The 25,342-nt window shown below is 32.5% G+C and overlaps 1 protein-coding gene and 1 long non-coding RNA gene across 2 annotated transcripts in view; both read left to right on the top strand.

The window, feature by feature from the left end:
* The window catches only part of LOC140436768 (uncharacterized), a 31,325-nt gene extending 26,647 nt beyond the window's left edge, over positions 1-4,678 (top strand). Inside the window, exon 7 of the mRNA XM_072525852.1 lies at positions 4,455-4,678. Within this exon, the coding sequence (XP_072381953.1) occupies positions 4,455-4,623 (169 nt within the window). The 3' untranslated portion in view covers positions 4,624-4,678. The remainder of the gene's footprint in view (positions 1-4,454) is intronic.
* Positions 1-25,342, top strand: part of LOC140435580 (uncharacterized) — a 334,868-nt gene that overhangs the window by 61,798 nt on the left and 247,728 nt on the right. The gene's annotated exons all lie outside the window — the stretch shown is intronic.

Below are 25,342 nucleotides of genomic sequence, written 5' to 3'. Positions count from 1 at the left end.
CGAAGATTTGGTCATAAATAATACTATCTTTCCCCACCTCTTCACATCATTTACGAGAAAAAATTATGAGAAACCAAATAGACTACATCATGGTAACAAGGGGATACCGTAACGCCAAACTATCCTTTGGAATGCCACACTCAAATTCAAATTAAAAGATAAACTTTTGTAAATATTGAGTGAATTTGACACTAAGTAACACTGGTAAACATTGAGAAAACTGCATCGCTGAGCTGGAAATCTTTCATTCTTCTTGGAGGTAAAGAGATCTAAGCGATAAAGCTAACAGGTGCTGCTTTTTAGCAATAAGTTACTTAGCCTTAGAGACAACTATGAGTAGGGCTTGGAAGAGAAGAGACACAAGTGCACTTATACCCCTGTTCCACTATGTCAGACTGTTAGTTCAGTTTGTTATCATTTTTGATTGGTGGTGGTATAGCTCCTAAGTAATACTTTAATGTAAACTGCTGCGTTTTACGTTATTACAAACTATAGTGTTTTCAGAAGAGTTCGTTTTGTTACTTTGCGGAATACGGAACCTGTGATAGAGGATTTACCTGCTAATGCGTTTCCACCACCAAAGCAGACTGGCAAGAAAAGGATTCGGAGGCCAGATAGGTGAAAAAAACAGGGCTAAAATAGTAAGAAATTCAGGTGAAGCTTACATGGACAAAAAACACAATACTCATGAAGCTAAAAAGTTACGAGAACTTGAAAATCATCATTGTTGGAATAAATGTACCAATATTAGTTCACAAGAACACAGACTTTCAATTTTTAAAGAGTATCTAGCATTGGACACTGGAATTTCCAAACAGCTTTTCTGTACAAACATTATTGTGATTTCTGTAAGGAGGAAAAACAGGAAGAACCTGTAAGTGAAAGCTTTTACAGGAATATTTTTAATACACAGTTCAACCTTAATTTCAAAAGGCCAAGTACAGACATCTGTGATAAATTTCAGATAAAAATAAATTGTGGTTCGACAGAAGAAAACGCTTTAGCTCAGACAAAAAGAGACTTTCACTTGCGTAAGGCGGATGCCGTAAGTACAGCAAAGGATGAGTGTCATGAAATAAAGGATGCTAACAAAGTTGCGATCATCTTCGACTTGCAAAAAACTATGTCAACTTCTAAACAACGTATAACTTAGGGGTCCATAACAGACTAGAACGACCCATTTCTTTATGTGACTCGAAGGTCAGGCGTCACGTGGATGTCAGGAATTAACATCTTGTCTCCTAAAATATATCAGAAGCCTTCTTATAATAAGTGTGACCAAGATTTTGGTTTGATAGAGTTAATAACATCCTGGGTTGACAGAGTTACTAATGTGGAGGTCCTGCGTAGAATGGGGAAAGAATGTGAAATTCTCATGACCGTCAAAACTAAAAAGTTGGAATATCTAGGATATGTAATGAGAAATCAAGAACGTTACGGCCTTCTCCAGCTGATTCTCCAAGGGAAGGTAACTGGTAAGAGAGGACCGGGAAGAAGACGCATTTTCTGGCTTCAAAATTTACGAAAGTGGTATAACACAACTACCACTGAACTATTCCACGCTGCAATAAACAAAGTAAAGATAGCCGTGATGATCGCCAACATCCGGAACGGATAGGCACTTTAAGAAGGAGAAGAGTTAATAAAGAAAACAACCAGTTTGTACCCCAACATTGGATGGAGCTGGTAACTTCTACAAGTAGAAAGTTCTTTACAGTACAGATGAAAAATGACGATTTTTTAAACTTTCAAGCACTTACGCCATACTTCAAGAAGAGCGTAAGTGAAATATTTTTATTACATTTACGTTACATTTAACCCTTTTTACAAGACAACGGCTTTAGGTATCAAGCTTTCTATGAAACCCAATCGAGCTGGCACAAACTCTACCCTTCTGCCAGATCTCTTGCCAGTACCAATTGAACTTCTCATTAAGCAAGCTAGATATTCAAATCTTTAACAGTTACTTAACTACGTACCTCCAATTTACCACGAGTTTTTATATAAATCTGCCACATAATGTTCAACAATTTGGAGAACTAGCAAACTTAGGAGAAGCAGAAGTCGAAAATGACGATTTGGATCACCTTTACGACACTGATGTCGATGAATCATAAGTTAATTATGTATTAGTGTTATGGTGAATAATAAATTTGTACAAAAACTTTATGATCTTTACATTTTCCACCTTTATGTTGCATTTCTTAGAAGTAAAATGATACAATTGTTACTTAGCAACATAAAAATAGCTTCAAAATGAGTAGTCAATAAAATTATGATTTTTTGTTACAAATAATAATAATAAAGACTACAGTTACTACTCCGGAGAAGAAAAACTAGCATTTAAAAATGATGTAAATTACAGTGAAGGCTCAACTTTGAACGGTATTTACTCAAAATTTACTTTTTGTCACCTATACCCCTTTACTTTTAGGGTCCTCGATTAATCTTTTAAATATATGTGAAATAGATTTGATTCGAAAATCTTCCATTTATTATGTGTTATAAGTCATCGAAGAATTGACTACATTATTTATAGTCACGCCAAGTTGATGTCTAACACAAGCATGATTGTAACTCTTCCACATTGTCTGAAAGTCACTACAGGAATATGCCAATAAGTATTTTTGTACATTCAATACATTTGTATTTTCAATACATCAAAATAGTAGTTACTCTATGATCTGATTTTAAGAAATGCTCTTTTGTAATGAAACCATTATTACAAATTATAAATACTAGACCGAAATGGGAAAAAACAGTAAAGGAGAAATTGTTTTTGTCAGGAGAATATAAAACAACTATCCGAAAGTCGTGAGACCTTGTCGTGGTTGGTTGCTCTTGATGTTCGTGATTTCTAATTGTGTGAGGCGAGTATAAGTTAAGAACGGCTCAACTACGGGTATCAGAGTTGAGCCATTACAAGATGGGACCAGGAACAAAGCAGCATCAGTCATCCAGAAACTGTGAAACTGGATCACTTTACAGGCCATAGTTCCGAAGATGAAGAGGAACTACTGAAAAGAAATGAGCAGAGTCGCGATGAAACTCAGTAATGGCCGAAAAAAAGTTGGAGCTATCTGTAACATAAAAAAAGAAAACAAATTAGTTGTTTATATTGCAACTAAATTATTCAAAGATATGAAAGACCATTGCCAAATGCTAACTGTGGTCAATATTTTGTTAGTCAATATTTTACATTCCACAGCATTTAAACTAATTTAATTGGTATCAGTCATTATTATTTGTACCCTTGAATTTATTGTAACCTCTATTAAATATATTATATATATATATATATATATATATATATATATATATATATATATATATATATATATATATATATATATATTCCGAAAGATTTCCACGGTTAGTACAATTAAACCTAGAGCTAAGATTAATACTATTACAAAAATTAATATTAAACTCACCAGCCTTCCGGGTTGAACTGCGTTGATTTTCGTTGCGCCAAGCTTTCGACATCCTCTCTGATGTCTTCTTTAGGGCTTCCAACGCCTCAGTCTCCCGAGCCCCCAGACACGACTACACTCATCAATAATCACTTCAGTACTACAGTAGTGTAGTGTAGTAGTGTCTGGGGGCTCGGGAGTCTGATACCTCGAAATCCCTGAAGAAGACATCAGAGAGGATGTCGAAAGCTCGGCGCAATGAAAATGAACGCGGTTGAACCCGAAAGACTGGTGAGTTTAATATTAATTTTTATAATAGTATTAATCTTAGCTCTAGGATTTTTATTGTATTTGGATGTACAGCAATTTTTAAAATTTTTAAACATAAAAATAGGTTTTGTATATTAAAAAAAGATGAGAGACTGTGATAAATTTTATCATTAATTATACCAACGCCAACAATTTATTCATCACATTTGTAGCTCCCTGATGAAGGACATAACCAATGTCCGAAAGCTTGGAATAAAGATTTAAAAGAGTACACGTTTCATTTTTTATTGCTGCAAACCCAATATTTAACGTTTACTTCCTTACGTTGTCAGCAAATACTTCTGATTCATTATATATATATATATATATATATATATATATATATATATATATATATATATATATATATATATATATATATATATATCTATATATATGTATATATATCGAAACTATTTTACGGATTTAATATCAGATGTCGCTATTGCGTCCGTTTCGAAGCCATTTTATTGTTGCTTCTTAAAGACAGGAAAGATTTATTTTCACGTTGAGAACGCCTATGAATAGCTGTTCTGATGAGCTTTATTAAAGCGAAAGACGTACAAACAGATACATAGACGCTTTGTACGTGAAATGAAATCTTGACTGTCTTTTTCATTATATATATATATATATATATATATATATATATATATATATATATATATATATATATATATATATATTTATATATATATATATATATATATATATATTTATTTTCTATTTTAGGAAATGTACCGATGATATAACAGGTAACGTTGACATAATAATAACAACTAAGGAGAATAGTAAGGCGTTAAAGGAAGTTAACAAACAGGCCAAATGTTTAGATCAGGAATGGATTTTACAAACGCACAATAAACATAAATGGATACCGCTAAATAATTATTTATTTTAATTAATTGAGTCAAACAAGTTTTTGTAATTGTTTAATAAAAAATGTCTGTACTTTTTGTTTTTCTGTTATCATTTAGTAACCTTCTGTAGGCAACCAAGTATGTTATTTTTACATTATTTTTGGCATAGCCAAAGTTGGCGGTATGTATTGAATGAAGGTAACGTTAAAACGCGAGAATTGGAAAAACCTTGGAGGGGCATATATTCAGGAATTGAGTACTTCAGATACTGCGAAACAATGATAATGAACCCTTAGTACGGTTATCGCTTCTAACTTTTGACTTCATAATATATTTCATATAATTTATCACATTTCGTGTCATAAATTTTGTGGAAACGATACTTATTGTATTCTGTACACCTAAGCGGATGTGCAGGTATTTGGAATGTTCTACCAGTTTCTTTTTTAGTGCTGGCTCTTCATCTTTCTCTATTCTGTTTTGCTTGTACTGAACTCACAAAATTTGTATCTGGTAATTTCTTCACTCACCGCATCTGGGTGGTGATCACCCCTACCTCTCTTTCCCTTCGGTTGTCCTTGTAGGTAGCATGCATCATGATCTAGCCTCCAACACCCACTGCTGAACATAGCTCAATTTGTAGTAACTCTTTTTATGTCATCACTGATAACTCTATTGTATTCGGGGCCTTCATTCCAAAATTCTTTTCGTCCATCGATCATCAACTGCTCTTGCTACATAACCTGCCCAGTTCCATTTTAGTGTTATTCTTTCAATAACGTCTGCTAGTCCTGAGCTTTTGCGTTTAGTAGAATTAGGTATTGTCACTGGCAGTATGCATTGATTAAATACTTTTCGTTTCACACACATTGGAATATCTGACCTTAAAATATACTTTATCTTTCCAAATACTGCCCAAGCTAAGTTTATTTTTCTCTCCAGCTTGATTGTTTGGTTGTCTCGACTAATTCAATTGTTATTTCTGGAATGTCCTCCGAACCCTGCGTTCTTGATAACTTTTTTTTATTTAAAACACTTATTCCATACCAACCACGCAGGTTTAATAGCGGGATGAGAAACACAGTTAGTTTTAATACGATTATGTGCATTAAATAGTATAATACAATTTTATATCTTCTAAATAATTTAATACATTTAAATTTTTATCTGTCAGGATGGATTTGAGGTCCTCTGAAATTCCATGCATACTTCTTTGATTTTGAAAACATGGGCAGTCAAGCAGCAGGAAGTGTTTCGCTGTCAATGAAGTGGAGCAGTTGTTGCAAATTGGAGGTGGATCTTTACTGATTAAAAATTTGTGTGTGACAGCAGTATGACCAGTTCTTAAACGGTTTATAATTAGTTGATCTCGTCTACTTGTGGAGTTATTCAAAGATCTGTTCAACTTTGGGCATATTGAGTTTAATTTGGTTGCTGAATTTTCCCAGTAATTTTATCAAATGTTATTGCAATGAACGTTAATCAGATGTTTTATGTTATTGTCAGGATATTTTGTAATTATTGTAGTATCTTCTAAGTTGATACGGCTTGTAGTTGCTAGTTGATCTGCTTTTTCATTTCCCCAGATTCCAGTGTGCGATGGTACCCAAATGAAATCTGTGTCCTTTCCCATGGAATAAAAAGTATTTCTAATTCATTTTTTATTGCTTGTATGATGGTATCTGCTGTATAAATTTGCTTTAATTTCAATAACACATCAAGTGAATCTAATGAAGCACTTCATCGTGTTACTCATTTTGAAAAAAGTTAAGGCTTTTAACATAGCTGTGGTCTCGCCTGTGAGTATACTACAATTTGTAGGTAAGTGTATGCTGTAGGAGTTTTCTTCATCAGAATAGTAAGCATCAGCATGCTCATCTGGGGTTTTAGAGGCGTCGGTAAAGATTTGTCAGTAGTTGGGGTAATGGGATATGATTTCTGCTAAAAGATGTTTAATTATCGATAAGTTTGTATTTGATTTGGGGTACTTTCTTAGTGTTAGGTCAATAGTCAGTAGGCGGGTTGTACATGGAGGAAAGATTGAATTTGTAATTATATCAATAGACTAAGTTGGTCCATGTTAAAATTTGTGACTTTTATTCTTTCTATTAGAGGTATACAGTTTGTTGTCTTTTTAAAAGAGAGGATGCCAGGGCGGAAAATTTGAGAGAAAAGAGGATGTTGTTTTTGAATTGAAATTTTGGCAATGTAGTTTAGTGATAATTGTTGTCGCCTTATGTTTAGAGGTGGCTCTTTAGCTAGAACTTTTAAAATACTAGTGGGACTAGTTCTAAATGCACCAAGTGCCAATCTCAAAGCTGTAGATTGAATACTGTTAAGCTTTTTTTAAGGTACTTTTGCTTGTGGCGTTATAACATATGCAACCGTCATCTAGTTTACTCCTTATGAGTGATTTATATAATTTTATTAATCCGTAAAATAGTTTCGAAACACAATTCAGATATCTGCCTTAACCTGAGCCTTCTAAAAATTGCAAGGCATATCAGACGTTGATAAAGATGTTAATAGAGACATGGGGAATCTAAAATTTGCATTCCACGACATGTCTCCTCAACTAAGCAGAAATCATTAGCGAATTGGTTTCTTGTACTCATACAGAGTAGATCCGAATAAAATGAAAAAGACAGTCAAGATTTCATTTCACGTACAAAGCGCTTTGTACGTGATACGATATTTGGTTACATTGCAGTAATTTTAGTCTGAAATTCTCGTGCGTCATCGTACGTGTTAGTAACGAAAACAAACTGGTTTGTTTTTTGATACTTTATCGTGCCATACTTGAAAATATTCTAGCCGATAATTTATAAAAATGGACACCGAAAAATTAATTTTATATGTAGAATCTAAAATGCCTCTGTGGGATCAAAGCTTTGGGGAGAAGTAGCAAAGGAATTCAGAGATGCAGGTAAGGTAAAATTTTATATTTGTAATGTAACATACTGATTCTGCAAAATTCAAATGGCATACTATTTAGTAAACTAATGTAAGAAAATAATATTAAAATTATATTAATCTAATTTCTGATTTGAAATGGAACAGAACCGGCTGGACTATTAAAATAACTCTTAAATATTTCACGATCTGTGAATTTATACTCAAATTATTTTCGGTGCATTTTTCCTTATCGATGCCGATATTATGGAGAAGACATACACAGTTAACAATTATATATGCTTTGTCAGGATGACGTTCAATTTATTTTTTAGAATTCTCCATTTGGAACACAGTATTCCAACAGCACATTCAACTTCCCTTCTTGTACAAGATAGTCGATAGTTATAAATTTGTTGTTCAGTAATGCCCCGGCCAGAATAGGGTCTCATCAAATATGTCTTTAAACGAAATGTTTAATCGCCTAAGATAACGTATGGTGCATTGCAGAACATTACAACACTTCAAAGAACAATTGAATAATATTGCTTATAATTCCAATAGAGTGAGTCAGACATTGGTGGACAACGAATCATTTATATGCTTTCCATCAATGTAGCTATAAAATTTGGAAAATTCCACTTTACAAAAAAATCCTCAGCAACTACTTCATGTGCTTTAGTTATCGGCAATGGCATATATTGTGTGTTAAATTCATCCCATATCGCTTCACATACCTCATAAATAATCTTTCGCACTGTTGAATGAGCCATTCTAAATGAAATTACCAGAGATCTGAATGACAGTCATCTTGACAAAAACCTGAAAAAAATTAGTCTTTTACATGTTGAAAATATAAAAAAAAAATAAAATAAATAAAAAGAATCGATGAATTTGAAAAATCCGTTTTTATTTTTAGATGCAGCGGTAAAAGCCAAGTGGCGGAATTTGCGCTTTCATTTCCGCAGAGATTTATCAAAAGTACAGAACAGTCGTTCTGTACCTACTAACAGTACCGTTACAGACACTTTAGCTGCACGACCATTGCGTGGTAATATACCGATTACAGAAAAACATGAGGAAACAAATACTGGACATGATGATGACTTTAATGCCACCATACTTGATGATACTCAGGCTGACAGAGATGAGACAGCTGTAGAAAAGATTGAAACAGTAAATGACGAACTCCTAACAGTAAAAAAATAGTAAATGAGCACAAAAATCCGTTATTACTAGCTAAGGAACAAAAAGCCGATAATATTTACGAACAACTTTTGCATATTGAGCAAAAAAAAACCTAGGAACATATTCGGCACGGTCGTCACTTACTGCTGATAGTGATTACCACGTTTTTGATTGTTTAGCACAGTTTAAACAACTTACACCTGTGAGAAATGTGCAAATGCGTGTTAATATTCAGCAACTGTTTTTAAACGAACAAATTAATATGCAGTCTGATTTTGGTACTCTATAACCCACATCAAGCTACCGTTCCTACTTCGCAGATTTCACCACGTGTTACTTATACTTCAGGGTCGACTGGAGAATCGGTGTCACAACCATTTACTCCAATAAACTCTAATAGTACAGAGTACCCCGAAATGTTGAATGTTTCATAAAACAACGAACAGGAGGGAAATGTAGCTCGATATTTTCATACTTTTACTTAATACTATGTTGTTATAAGGAAATAAATAGTTAAAGAATATTAGTACGTATCTATACTTACCTAAGGGTTACCATTAATTTTTGTTCAGGTTCGATACATTTACGAAAATTCGAGTATTTCTCCAGTCTGCTATGGTAAATATTGCTAGTAGATAAGGAAGCGGGGTCCTGAATCACTTTGGTAACCTGTCCATCAGGGTCTCCGATGCGAAGGTATCGATGCCATGATTTGACCTTGGGGGTGTACAAGAAGTACAAGAAGTGATCGACAATGACCAGAGGGTTGTAAGAACTGGTCGCTTATCGCTTGATCTCTTCTTCTTCTCTCCCGAAGAAGTGATCAACAATGACCAGAGGGTCGTAAGAACTAGTCGCTTATCTCTAGATCTCTTCTTCTCAGCCGAAGAATTGTCACCTACGTTACCTGTATGTTTTTACACTTGTCTCTTCTTTGTCATACCTGTCCTGAAGAAGTAAAAGAATCGGTCGACAATGACCAGAGGGGGTGTCTTTGAGTGGAACGGACCACCTTGTATGTCGAGTGCAAAACTCATCGCTTATCGCTTCATCTCCTCTTCTTTTCGTTAAATTTGTACAGGGTGATCGAAAAAATAAATTTTGTATTGAGACTTGGAAATATTTTAGGTGTTGTTGCGTCAAAATTTTTTTTTTTGTGTACGATGCTTAGATATATCTGTATAGCCTGCCTAGCCTAGCCTGCCTAGTCTTATCTTTACTTTTGAAACTCGTAGGAAAAGGAAAAATAACTATGTATCACATAAATGCTTTATTGTGTATATATATTTTAATGATATATGTGGGTAGATGTAAATAAAACAATATTGGATTGATACTATAAATTTTATTTGTTTTGAAACAAGTTATTTATTTTAAATAAATGTATCCAGCAAAATTTTGTCAGTAATCAAGATGTGTCTTGAGGTGTACATGCTAGACGAGTTTTATTCAAGGCTCTCAACTTTTAACAATTGGAAGGGGAATAAATCTGAAATAGAGTTAGCTGCTTGTGGATTTTACTTTCTCCAAGTGGAAGATATAGTAAAGTGTTTCAAGGGTGGCGTAGAGATTTACAAATGGGAATCAAATGACAATATAATCGAAGATCACAAAAAATTTAGTCCCGATTGTGCCTTTGTAGAAAGAGTTTATCCCATTTTTCAGAGAATCAACGACAACAACAAATAAATTGTGAGTGAGAACAATAAATATGCCTGTTCCTGTGAAACATAAATGTCCAAAGTGTGGGGGTGACACTGAAGAACGAAATGACCTGTGTATAAATTGTGAATTGGAAGAGGTGTACAAGGAAGAGAGTGGTGCTAAAAATATACCTAGTAGAATGTATGTAAAGAGACAGAGACCGCAACAATAAAAAATAATGTAATCGCATGATAAAAAATTAGAATAATAAAATAGCTGTAAATATAACATAAAGCTCATTTTTATTTTACCCTTTGAATATGCCTGTACCTGTGACATATAAATGTACAAAGTGTGGTGGTGAAACTGAGATTCCAAATACACTTTGTGTAAATTGTTACTTAAAAAGTATATTTAGACAATTTGGTGGTGACAAAAATAACCCAAGTCATCTATTTATCCAAAAATAAGTATGCCTGTACCAGTAAAGTATAAATGTCCAAAGTGTGGTGGGGAGACTGAAATATCTAATAGGAATTGTATAAACTGTGACTACATAGAATATTTGAGATCCAGATCTGGTGCTAAAAATATACCAAGTAGTATGTTTGGTGAAATGTGAGGTCAGTTGTCTGAAGAAGAGAAAAAATATATAAAGACTTATATTTAGAATAACTATGTATTAATTTGTAAATCGTCTACGAGTACGCTACCAATATGTTAAACGCTGTCATTAATAAATTACCTTTCGAAATGCACATCCCTGGAGGTTATAGGTTTTGTGGACCCGGCACCAAATTACAGAAACGACTAGCACGAGGAGATAGGGGAATAAATGGATTAGACGAGGCGTGTCGTGAACATGATATTGCATATTCTCAAAATAAAGATCTATCCGAACGACATAAGGCTGATAAGATTCTAGGTGAAAAAGCTCTTGAACAGTTTCGATCGAAAAATACAGCATTTTCCGAAAAATTGGCAGCACTTGGTGTAGCTGGTGCAATGAAAGCAAAAGTGAAATTAGGTATGGGTCTAGGTTCTACTAAATATAAAGCTGTAACAAAAAGTTGTAATAAAGAATTGAACAAAGCTAAAAATAATTTAGAAAAACTAACTGAAAATATAGACCATTGTACTTTATTACTCCAAGGATTAACTATTTCCAAATCAAGTAAACGCAAACAAAATGTAAAAAAAAATAAACAAAAAATACAACAAAAGCTTTTAAATCATAAAAGAGCAAAACAATTAGAAAATAATATGGATGTGGACATTACAGATGATTTTGTTGATGATGATGATGACCTTCTTTCCAAAAGAAGAGAAAAACGAAAAATAATTGATGACAATGTAGTTGGTGTCAAAAAAGCAAAAATTAACTTAAATTACTTATTAAACAATACCCAAAAAAGAAAACGAGACATAAACAATGAAGATGAGGATGATGATGATCCAGTTAAGAAAAAAGTTAACATATAATAAGTAAATTGTATTAAATTAAAAAATATAATAAAAAAATATGTAGATACTATATATATACGCACATATACCAATAACTAATTCAGTCTGATCTGTATCGTTGTTAATAAGCTGTGTGTTAACAGTTCAACAGAGAAAAAAAGTAAAGATAACAGTGAAATGGGAGTTAAGAGTTGTGTTGTTGAATTCCATGGTAAGCAAAGAGACAATGCCAGGACAAGACTCTTCACGAGAGAATTTAGTAGGTATCGGCAAAGAGATGAGGGTGTTCAAGCACAACAACTAGGGAGGCTTAACCATTTAGAACCCCATAGAGATGCCGATTACCCATTGGGAAGGAGACCGCTACCATTTCCAATCGAAGGAATCAACCACGTTCGAAGACAGTAATTTTAAAAATTTTTTATGTAATTAATAATAATTAATATATGCTACATTTTCTATTGTCGTTTTTTTTTAATAAAGACTTGTTGTTGTGTGTATTATGGGTAGTTGGTTGGAAACAGTCAAGATGGTTGGTAATAAGAAAAAGACAAGAAACAGCACTAAAAGAAAGGTCACATCCTCCTCCTCATCTTCTAAAAGAAAAATTTCAAAGCAAAAGTCATTTAGTTTATTGAGAGTAATTCGAGACATTAGAAAGAAACTATTGGAAAGCAAACCAAGAACGTTAAGGGAAGCTATTCAACAAGCATTACGAATTGTGAAATCCTACAAAAACATTAAAAAACCACGTGGTCGAGTAATCCAAGTTCCAAAAACTGGGGGTATATTACCTCTAATACCGATATTTGCTGGGTTGAGCGCATTGGGCACTATTGCTGGGGGTACATCAGCTATCGTTAAAACTATTAACGAAGCAAAAGCAGCTAAAGAAGATTTACTCGAAAAACAACGTCATAATCGTAAAATGGAAGCACTAGCAATTGGAAAAGGTTTATACTTGAAACCATATAAAAGTGGAATGGGTATTTTTTTATGAATAAGAAAATGGATCAAATAAAAATTCCAAAACATGCTTTGACAAATGTAGAGTTACAAAAATATGCAAAATTAATGAAAATCCCACATTTTAGAGGTGTAATGATGAGAAATGGGTTTCCGAAAAAAATTTGGCAACATGAGAGTGGAATTATTAATTTATACAATAAAGACGGTCCTGGAACTCATTGGACAGCTTACAAGAAGTATAAATCCAAAGTCGTATATTTTGATAGTTTTGGTAATCTGAGAGCACCGTTGGAAGCTATATCATACTTTAATTCAAATGGTTATTCTCAAATTGTTTATAATCATAAAATTTATCAAACTTATAACACTGTAAATTGTGGACAATTGTGTTTAGATTTTTTAAATAAATACCCTTTTTAAAAGAATATTCTTTTATTTACTCTATGATTATCGTTTGAACATGTCGTACACTTTTGTGTTATCTGGAAGAGAATCGGTGTTATCAACAAAAATTTACCCACCAATTATTTTAAACGAAAATGAACAGTATGTACTAGGTTTAATAGATTTCATGTCATACAATACAATTCCAAATGTAGACCAAACAAACAACAAGTTTTATATAGATGGTTACGATATAACGATTCCACATGGTTCTTATGAAGTCGAAGATCTTTCAAATTATTTAACTGAAAAAATAACTGAATTAGAATTAAAAGTAGATCAAACACCAGATAAAGATGATACAGAAATTAATAAAGGAAAGAGTCAAGAAAAAAATAATGCAATTGGTAAAGGTGTGCCTAGAAAAAATCATAATATAGATCAACCTACAAGTTTGATATTGAGAATTAATAACAATACACTCAAATGTGAAAGAAAAAGCAACAAAGTAATCCATTTTGAAAAACCAAATACCATTGCTCCCTTATTGGGATTTACACCAAAACAACTCTCACCTTTAAAGACTCATGTAGCTGAGAATCCTGTGCATATCACAAAGGTTAATTCTATTTATGTGGAATGTAATCTAATCACTAATTCATACGTCAATGAAAACCAAGGTCATATCATCCACATGTTTTATCCAAATGTCTTACCGGGTTACAAAATTGTGGAAATTCCAAAAAAGGTAATTTATTTACCTGTCACAAATAGATATATTGATGAAATTTTCATTAAAATAGTTGACCAGGACGGTAATCTTGTTAATTTCACACGAGAAGTTATTACGTTAAGACTACATTTAAAAAAAGTATAAATAATGGTTTTAATTTACAACTGTAGCAAATTTAATCCAGGTGTGGACAGTGTATATAATATTAAGAGTGTTGATAAAAACATTAGTGACAAGCAGACTCTCAAACCGTTGACAACAGAAAACAAAGTCTTTTTAACCTCACTAGGATTTAAAATAAAACACAACAACTACGACAGTGACAGGGAAAAAGAAAAGAAATACTTGGTGTAGAATAAAGTTTTTTATTAATACTAGAATACTAGGGATTTTCTTGAGGTGTACTTGTAAGAAGAGTGAATATGAGTTTTAATATTTTAAATATTGGAGATCGTGTATTGGTTGACAATTCAGTTGTGAGTCGAGAAATGCACAGTCATTTACCCTATGCCAATGCAACTTTTAATCATTGTGATGAAATAAGAATACCAATTCAGACTCAAGATATATACACCCTACCTTCTGAGAGTTATCTGTATATTGAAGGACGTTTAACGAATGATGGGAAAGAAAGCAATACTTTGCGCTTTATTAATAATGGTTTGATGCATTTATTTGATGAAATACGATATGAAATTGGAGGCTGTGTAATAGATAGAGTGAGAAATTTAGGTATAACAACGACAATGAAAAACTATGCTTCGTTCACACAAACTGAATCTAATCGATACAACTGTATAGGTTGGAGTATTAATGACACACCAACAGTTGCTGATAAAGCAGGAAATTTTAATGTTTGTATTCCACTCAAACTTGTACTTGGATTTTTTGAAGATTTTACAAAAATTCTTATTAACATACGCCAAGAACTCGTATTGATAAGAAGTTCAACTGATTTAAATGCAGTAATGTCTACAGTAGAAACTGAACTGAAACCAAAAGTGGAAATATTTAAATTAATATGGAAAATGCCTCATATTCAAGTGTCCGATTCAGAAAAGTTACGTTTATATAAATTTATTGAAAATGGGTCCAGTTTGGAGCTTGCATATAGAAGCTGGGAATATCATGAAATTCCTCTACTGCCTCAGACAATGAAATTTAACTGGAATGTAAAAACTACCAGTCTATTGGAGAGACCACGATTTGTTTTGTTTGCATTACAAACTGCCAAAAAGAATGCAATAAAAGAAGAGAACAGCTATTTTGATCACTGTAATCTTACAAACTTAAAGCTATTTCTAAATTCTGAAATGTACCCGTATGACAATTTGAACTTGAACTTTAGTAAAAGACATTATGCCCTTGCATATGAAATGTATGCACAATTTCAACCGTCGTACTATTACAAATCCATAGGAGATCCATGCCTTACTATGTTACAATTCTGTGCTGTTGCTCCGATATTTGTTATTGATTGCAGCAGACAAAATGAATCAATTAAATCAGGAAGTGTCGATATGAGAATAGAAATAGAAACTAATAAGAATATACCAGCTAACACAACTGCTTATTGTATAATTATACATGACCGTATTGTTAATTATAATCCTCTAACCAATGTAGTTCAAATGTTTTAACTGTAGTTCATCTAATGAAGCAAATCTGTACTTTGGGTTTTTAAGTATAAATAAAAAGTTAAAAAAAAAGTTTACTCTTATTTAACACCCTGTACACAATAAATATTTTCATAACATTGTTGACATAAGTGTCTAATTGGGGGCTAGACTAGTACCAAATCTGAAAGCTGTTCAAGACCTGTTCGAGACCTGTTCAAGACCTGTTCAAGACCTGTTCAAAGCTGTTCAAGACCTGTTCAAGACCTGTTCGAGACCTGTTCAAGACCTGTTCAAGACCTGTTCGAGACCTGTTCAAGACCTGTTCAAAGCTGTTCAAGACCTGTTCAAAGCTGTTCAAGACCTGTTCAAGACCTGTTCAAAGCTGTTCAAGACCTGTTCAAGACCTGTTCGAGACCTGTTAAGACCTGTTCAAGACCTGTTCAAGACCTGTTCGAGACCTGTTCAAAGCTGTTCAAGACCTGTTCAAGACCTGTTCGAGACCTGTTCAAGACCTGTTCAAAGCTGATCAGGACCTGTTCAAGACCTGTTCAAAGCTGATCAGGACCTGTTCGGGACCTGATCCAGAGCTGTCCAGAAGTTAAGCGAATACCTACATTTTACGATGAATAAAGATTTGAAAAGACAACTTATAACTAAACGGAGAAACATCCAAAGTAAATTAAGACAATTAAAACAAGGACAAATAATCCAAGAAGATTTATTTAATCCAATTACAAAACACTTGAAAAATATCGAGAACAAGTTAAATAGTTCACAAAATTCCAGTCCAGAAAATGAAACAAAAAACGATGAACCTTTAAGGTACATTAAAAACGATGATGACGATAATGAAACTACTGACTTTGAAACAAGTGAAATCAAACAATCGATATTGGACATCATTGAAGTGGATGATATAAAAGAACAGATTAAAAATGATAAACACTCTGAAAATCGATTTGAAGATATTGCTAACCAGGCGCGTGTAGACTACTGGGATCAATATGATCCATTGCCTAGGAAATATATTACAAATATGCACGCTGATGTTCTAAACAAAGAATTTGATCATAAATATGGAATTCGATTTTATGAAACATCTGAAAAGCTACTGATTGGGAATTCTGAAATAGATTTAGATGGTGCTGATATTCTTTTAAAAAAGAAAAGGTACAGGGGAACACCAGGTTTATATGAGCTTTTGTTTAAGAAATATCCAGCTAGTTTTACAGATGAAGATGAGAATAACTATAAAAAGATAGTTGTAGCGACGAATGCTCACAGAAGGCATTACAGATCAAGTAAACAGATAGATGGTAGTAGATTAGAAAAATATAAAAAAATAATTGCACCAATAACAGAAGGTAAAGGATTGGTTATGGAAGTAAACAACAATAAAATCGATTACGTCCACTGGGATGATCCAAATGAACTTGTAGAGCGATTACGTTTATTACTATCTTCACAGCTAGCTGGCCATACAGGACATACAAATGAAATAAATTCAATTATTGAAGAACTAAAAGAGGCAAACATTATAGAATAAATATCATGTCTGTTAAAAGAGATATCGTTAATGAGTTACACAAACCTGCAAGAATTAACTTTAAAAGACGAAGAATTATTATAAAATCTCTTAATGATTTGTTCCAAGCCGACTTGATTGATATGCAAAAATATTCAAATACAAACAGAAATTTCAAATATATTTTGGTTGTAATAAATTGTTTTTCAAAATTTTTATGGGCTTTACCACTAAAAAATAAATCAGGTGTTGAAGTAGCCAAACGTATGGAGTATGTGTTTAAACAGCAAAAACCAAATAATCTTCAAACAGATATGGGAACTGAATTTTTTAATCCACATATGAAAAAATTGATGAAAAAATATAATATTAATCATTACAATGTATACAGTGAAAAAAAGGCTGCGATTGCTGAGCGAGTTATTCGCACGATTAAATCAATGATTTGGAAACAGTTTAGTTTCAACGGTACCTACAAATGGATTGATAATTTACAACAAGTTGTTATTGAATACAACAATAAAGTTCACAGAACAATAGGAATGAAACCAGTGGATGTTAAGAAGAAGCATGAAAAACTATTGTTAAACACTGTATACAATCACATTAAAATTGTCGATTTGGAAAGTCAAAAATTTCATATTGGTGATCATGTACGCATTTCAAAACATCGAGGAGTTTTTGACAAAAAATACAATCCAAATTGGTCTAATGAAATTTTCACTGTTTATAAAATAAAACTGGGAAACCCTATTACATATTATTTAAAAGACTATAAAGGTGAAGAAATTCTTGGGGGATTTTATAAGGACCAGTTACAAAAAGTTAAACATAAAGACAGTTATTTAGTTGAAAAGGTATTAAAGAGAAAGAAAAATAAAATTTTTGTCAAGTGGTTAGGTTTTGATAGTTCTCACAACTCATGGATAGATAAAAGTGACGCAATATAATAAAGAGGGGATAGAAAAATATGTAAAAGACGTTCCACTTGCAAGATTTTGTTTGTTGTTAGAGAATATCGAGAGAGTGAAAACATGTTCATTGTGGATATCCAAGGTTTCTCTTTTCCTGGGGAAGATGTATTTCTTTGTAGGGAAATTGCTATTTTAGATCCTACTACCGAAAACATTATACACAGAATGGTTGTTTTACCAGTAACAGAAGCAATGATAAATAGGTCATATATAAAATGTATCGAACAACAATGTGTTCAAAACCATGGTTTAAATTGGCAATCTTGGCATTTTTGTGATACTCATCTAAAATATGAAGAAATTTCAAAATTTTTACACGACAACGTATTAGACGAAACAATATTGGTAAGAAATCATGAAACAAAAAAATATTTGGAAAAATTCATGGAAAATCGCATTGATTGTGTAGAAGATGAACCTAATATACTTTCCGATGAGACTATGAATCATATTTTTAAATCACATCCATGTTTTCAACATAACAATGAAAATTTACAATGTGCTCTAAACAATGTATTTAATATTCATTATTGGTATAAATATTGTAGAAAGTGTTGACAATAAAAAAATAAAAATTAAAAATAGTCTTTTATTAATAGATACACACAAGACATTTATTTTTAAATTGATACCAGACATGAAGCTTGTAAAACAAAAGACTACGCTTGATGTGGAGAATAATTTATTGGAACCAATTGAGAATAAGTTTAAAAAGCATGGAGTTTTGTTCCCTTCAACTATTCGATGTCTTATAGTTGGCCCTTCAAATTGTGGTAAGACCAATGTGATGATAAGTCTATTGGAACATGCTAATGGATTAAAATTTGAAAATGTGTATATTTACTCAAAATCATTAATGCAACCAAAGTACAAATATTTAGAAACTTTGCTAGAACCAATTAAAGGAATAGGATATTATACTTACAGTGGAAGTACGGATATAATGCACCCATCTGAAGCGAAGCCCAATTCAATTTTTATCTTTGATGATGTTGCTTGTGACAACCAAGATGTTATTCGAGAATACTTTAGCATGTCTCGACATTCTCAGGTGGATCCATTTTATTTGAGTCAGAGTTATGCAAAAATACCTAAACACCTTATAAGAGACAATGCAAATATTTTAATTGTATTCAAACAAGACGATTTAAACCTAAAACACATTTACAATGACCACGTCGGAACAGATATGACTTTTGAAGATTTAAAAAAAATATGTTCGATATGCTGGAAAGAGAATTATGGATTCTTATCAATTTTTAAAGACAGTGAAATAAAGAATGGTCGATATAGAAAAAAAATTGATCAATATTTTTTATTAGAATAAAAGTTGTAAGTAATAAATAAATAAAGAGATATTATTAAAAAGTATTTTATTATAATCTATAAAAATATATACACAGATATACATACAAAAATATTTTCCTCTCGCTCAATCTTCATTCCAATACCAACACATATCTGAAATAAAATATATACTAGTTACCTTTTTTCTAGTGGGAAGCAGAAAGCACTTACTTGTTTATTATGTCCTTTGACTTAGAAAATGATCTATATTCAGATCATTCTCATCACATTCTTCTTCTATATGTACTATTGTACTTGGAGGAACCGTTCTTTGCTTCTTGTTTGATGTTGAGGCAAGAGCCTCATCCGGTGCCTCTTGTATGTATAGTGGTCTCTTCAACCCAAGTTGCTTTTGGACTTGTTGATGTCGCTCAAACTCTTCCAATTCATCGTCCAACAAGTTAAATCTGTATCTTTTTACGACATTCTCTAAAATTTGGAATTCTTGATCTGTCTTTACTTTGGTCCTCATATACCAAACCGGAAGATTCCCAAATTTCTTTTTAAGACTTTTGCTATTGGGTGTATAGCTGAGACTCACAAATATTTTACTTCCCTTAAGAGACACCTCTTTGACACCATATCTAAAATTTAACGAAATTAAACAATCATAAATAAAAATGTTATTAAAATACGATCATTAGAATAAAAAATACATAGATAGAATATAGAAAAAAGAAATTAGATAAATTAGTAAAATATCAAGAGGTAAAACAAAATAAAATAAAATTATTATAAATATTTAGATAAACAATAAAATCAAATGCAAATATGGTGAAATAAACAAGGAAAAAAGTGTATAAATAATAAACTCAATACTTACACAAACAATTCCTTTATAATAAGGAAAGCCGTTTCAATAGGAAAATGAACCGGATCTTCAGTTAAAATTACCAACTGACAGGGTACTGTTGCCATTCTTGATGTTGTTTGTTCACTGCTTGCTACTTACAATTGGATTAGTCTTAAACGACTGTCTGTATTTATAACAAGAAACTGAGAAAAAAAAACAATTTAACATTAAACTGACTTTGTAATTTTAAAACATTGCAAATAACTTATTTACATCAGAGTTAACCCTTTTGACCCATAAAAATGCAGTCACGTTGAACAACATCTTATTTGCGTCAGATTTAATCTTTTGACCCATAAAAATGCAGTCACATTGAATAACAACTTATCTGCATCAGATTTGATCTTTCTGACCTCTAAAAATACAATCACGTTTAATAACAACTAGTTTGCAGAATTATTGATAAATTTAAACTTTTTGATCCTAAAATATAATCACGTTGAATAACAAGTTACAGAAATACGTCAATTGATTTTTTTTTACTGGATAAGTATAAATTGGAGAGCATCCTAATATTTGGGTTTTATTTGTGCATTCGAAAGTTACCAAGTTAAGTTGAACCAGTTACTAGAGAAAAAAAAATGAGTCAGCAAGTAGTCGATGAACTTTCCAACCAGATTGTAGAGAAGATGGAATCGGTAAGTAGATTAATTAAGAGAAAATCTGATTTACGAAACGTAATAAGATATTTGAAAAAACAAATTTTTATTTTGAATAAATGTTTAAAGAATAGGGTTTCTTGTGTTAAAAATTTTCACTGTATAGAAGCAAATTTAACTATTCTTAAAACATATCTTGAAAACTTTAAGAACAGACTAAATGCTAGAAAAACTCTTAAAAGGTGTTTATTGTGGCAGGATGTGGAATCTTGTTTTAATAGTAGAATAAAAACAGGGCTAATAGTCAATTTAAAATATAAAGAACCCAAAATATTTTTGGAAAAAGCTTTTAGGAGTTTTTCAATTCAAATTAGAAAAAGTTTGTTGTCGTGTCTTTTAAAAGTTAATTTGATTTTATATGGTGTTTTTATCAAACCACAAAATGGTGAAACCTCTATTAAACATTTTTCAACCAAAAATGTAACAATTGACCAAAATACAGACCTCAAGGATTGGTATAAAATTAATTGTATTAATGTGATTTTAAAAAAATTTGAGGAATTTCAAGAAAGAGATAGTGGTTGGGCACTATCACAGATTCTACATTTAAAAGTTAATATAAATAGGTATAATCCAATACTGAGTGGTATTTCCACCTATGTTAAATTACCTAAATATATAAGCAATACAAAGAGTGTAATTAACATTAAAAATTCTGATCCTTATTGTTTTCTCTGGTCAATTGTTGCAGCGTTACATCCTGCTAAAATCAATGTTACACGAACCTCATCTTATCCTCATTTTAGTAAGATATTAAAGTATCATAATATCAGTTTTCCCATTGACATAAAAGATATCCCTAAATTTGAAAATTTAAATAAACTTTCAATAAATGTTTTTACAACAAAAGGAACAGGAAAGGAAATTTTACCTTTGCTATTAAGTAAGACTAGTTTTTCTCCTCGTATTAATTTACTTTTAATTCATTCTCAAGATAATAGTACAAATAATAATAGTAGTGATGAGGATGATGGTCCTTTGTGTAGAAAAGATCTATTTCATTTTGCTTATATTAAAAATTTTTCAAGATTAGTAAATCAACAAGTTAAAAATGTTAGAAACAAAAAATGGTTTTGTGAAAGATGTTTTAATCATTTTAGTAATGATGCACTCTTACAAAATCATTTAGAGGACTGTATTAATTCAAATTCAGTTAAGATGGTTTTACCAACAGAAAAGAATAATATTATGAAATTTAAAAATTTTAAACATAAAGAACTTGTTCCTTTTGTTATTTATGCTGATCTAGAAAGCATTCTTATAAAATGCATTGACAATAACAATGATCCTAATATAAAAACTTATTTGTCTCAAAAGCATGAAGCTTTTAGTATAGCTTATTATTTTAAATCTTCTTATAATGATTCCTTATCATACTATAAATCATTTACCGGTCACGACTGTCTTGTGTGGTTTGTAAGAGAACTTGAAAAGATAGCAAAGAGAATAACTAGAGAAAATTTATTGCAAAAATTCAACAAGTTAGGTCCATTAACTGATAAAGAAAGACATGATTTTAATTTGAGTTTTGTTTGTCATATTTGCACTAAACCTATAGTCGATCCATTGGATAAAGTTAGAGATCATTGTCATATTACAGGAAAATTTCGAGGAGCTGCTCATAGATCTTGTAATGCTAATTATCAAAATACACATACAATTCCGATTGCATTTCATAATCTCTCTGGCTATGACGCACATTTTTTAATTAAAAGCCTTAATAATAACGTTAAAGGTAATATATCACTACTTCCTCTAAACAAAGAGAGGTATATATCATTTACCAAATACATTCAAAATACAAATATTAATTTTAGGTTTATAGATTCGTTTCGATTTATGTCTGATTCATTAGATAAACTTTCCTGTAATCTAGATGATGATCAAAAACAAATAACGAGAAGGTACTTTGAAGATGATTTTAAATTTAATTTAGTTAAACGAAAAGGTGTTTTCCCATATGAATACCTCGATAATTGGGAAAAGTTGCAAGATACTTGCTTGCCACCTATTGATAGTTTCTTTAGTAAAATTAATAATGAAGGAATAACTCATGAGGATTATCAACACGCATGCACTGTTTGGAACACGTTTGAGATAAAAAACTTGCAAGAGTACGCGGAATTATATTTAAAAACTGACGTATTACTTTTAAGTGATATTTTTGAAAACTTTAGACTGATGTGTTTAAAAACATACGGTTTAGATAGTTTGCATTATTTTACTTTACCAGGGTTAGCATTTGATGCCATGTTAAAAGTAACAAATGTAGAATTAGAGCTTTTAACAGATATCGAAATGGTTTTGTTCTTTGAAAAAGCAAAACGAGGAGGAGTGTCACAATGTAGTAACAGATATGCAGAAGCGAACAATAAGTACATGGGTGATAAATATAATCCTGGTAAAGAGACCTCTTATACAATGTACTTTGATGTGAACAATCTATATGGTTCAGCTATGAGTTATTTCCTTCCTTATGGAGGATTTGAATGGATACCCTTAAATGATATTTACAATTACAATATATTAAATTGTCCCAATGATAGTGAATACGGATACATGCTGGAAGTGGACCTTGAGTATCCAAAAGAACTTTTTAATTCACACAAAGATTTGCCATTGTGTCCAGAACACATAACTCCACCAACTTCTAATTCTACCATTAAAAAACTCTTAACGACATTGTATGATAAAAAGAAGTATGTTATTCATTATATGTATTTAAAACAAGTTATTAGCTTGGGACTGAAGCTTGCTAAGATTCATCGATGCCTAAAATTTAAACAATCACCTTGGTTAAAGAAATATATTGACTTAAACATTGAATTGAGAAAGGAGAGCAAAAATGAATTTGAAAAAAATTTATTCAAACTTTTTATAAACGCTCCGTATGGCAAAAGTATAGAGAATGTACGTAAATATAAGGATATAAAAATTGTAAACAAACTGGGTGGTACATACGGTGCTAACTATTGTTGTGAATTTATTAAAAGGTTCAATATTTATAACACTTACGGATTTAATTTATTTCTTTATTTATATTAACTTATCTGACAATAATTTATTATATCCGTACGTACAAATTCGCGAGCGCGGGTCTTGAGTATTAACTGGCCCTCCATATAAAAATGTTGTATTTATATACGAAATCCTGATATACTAGAACAGCATCGAAAGATCGCATTGTCTTGCATCGAAAGATCGAGAAGCTTAGCCGGCTCATTCACCATAATTTTGGTTCTAGACTTCCACCGAAATTTCTACAATAAAACAGAATAATTAGTCATAAAAGTTAGGCCAGTATATTTATCGTAACATTGCCCCCCTCTTAAAAGATGGTTCCTCCTGGAACCTTGTCGGGACTGGAACCGGAACTGTATGCTGGTATCGGCAACTGGACCCTCTTTTACAACTTCCAGTTGTATAAAAATGACAAGGGACGGTTTTCTCTCCGCACCAGTAACTATGCGGATTGCAACAGACTAACACCTGGACTTCGGTGTCTTTAAAGATCTCCTCCACCATATTTCGGATAACCCTCCAATCTAATTGGCGGCACTCCAACTTTGGCATGGCTAACTTTTGCACGTCGGACTCTAGTACGTGCCCTCTCAGTTGAAGTAAGGCTTCCCATACATCTCGGTAGGTAGGTTGGTCACGGGCAGTGTCTTTTGTTACCAGGTAGAAAAGGTAACGTGATGCATCTTGGAGTTTCAAGGTTTTACCGGGAGCTGGCACTTGGCATTGAAGTTCTGCAACTCGACCAAACTTCCTTCGAAAGACGGATGCCAACCCTGGTGCGTCTTTGATACTGGCCGGGATGGTAAGGGCCAGCGAGTAGTCATCGGGGAGCGCGAGTAGATCTTGCTTTTCTTCAGTGGTAACACCATGTCTCGCTTTACCGGTACCTCCATAGGCACCCATGAATTCCTCAAACGTGAGGTCAGACACATCTTGGACTTGGTTTACTTCCACTTCTTCATCTACGTCGTGGTCACCTTCGAAAGATGCCAACCGGTTATGGTGTACTATCATCGGCTTTCCCCTCGGAATCTTACTTATTCGGTAGATGACATCGTTGATCTTCTCCATAATGAGGTATGGACCTTCCCAAAACTGCTGCAATTTGGGAGAACAACCTTTTCGCTTCTTGGGATTATACAGCCATACTTTGTCGTTCTTCTTAAAGCAACCCTTTTCGGCTTGTGTATCGTACCGTTTCTTCATTCTGTCGCTAGCGATCTGAAGGTGGGAACGGACCAACTCATGTACATCGTCCATTCTTCTTCGTAATTCGATCACATAATCTTCACCTGCTACATCTTCTCCAGGTTTACATCCAAACTCGAGATCACAAGGTAGTCGCATTTCGCGTCCGAATAGGACTTTGGCTGGTGTCTGGCCTGTTGATTCGTTAACAGCAGATCTGTAGGCCATTGTGAAGAACGGAAGGTATTGGTCCCAGTCTCGCTGATGATCGGACACCATCTTTGTCAAATACTTGCCAAC

The sequence above is a fragment of the Diabrotica undecimpunctata genome, chromosome 3, assembly GCF_040954645.1.
Source record: "Diabrotica undecimpunctata isolate CICGRU chromosome 3, icDiaUnde3, whole genome shotgun sequence".
NCBI lineage: Eukaryota > Metazoa > Arthropoda > Insecta > Coleoptera > Chrysomelidae > Diabrotica > Diabrotica undecimpunctata.
This window is presented reverse-complemented; position numbering and strand designations above follow the sequence as displayed.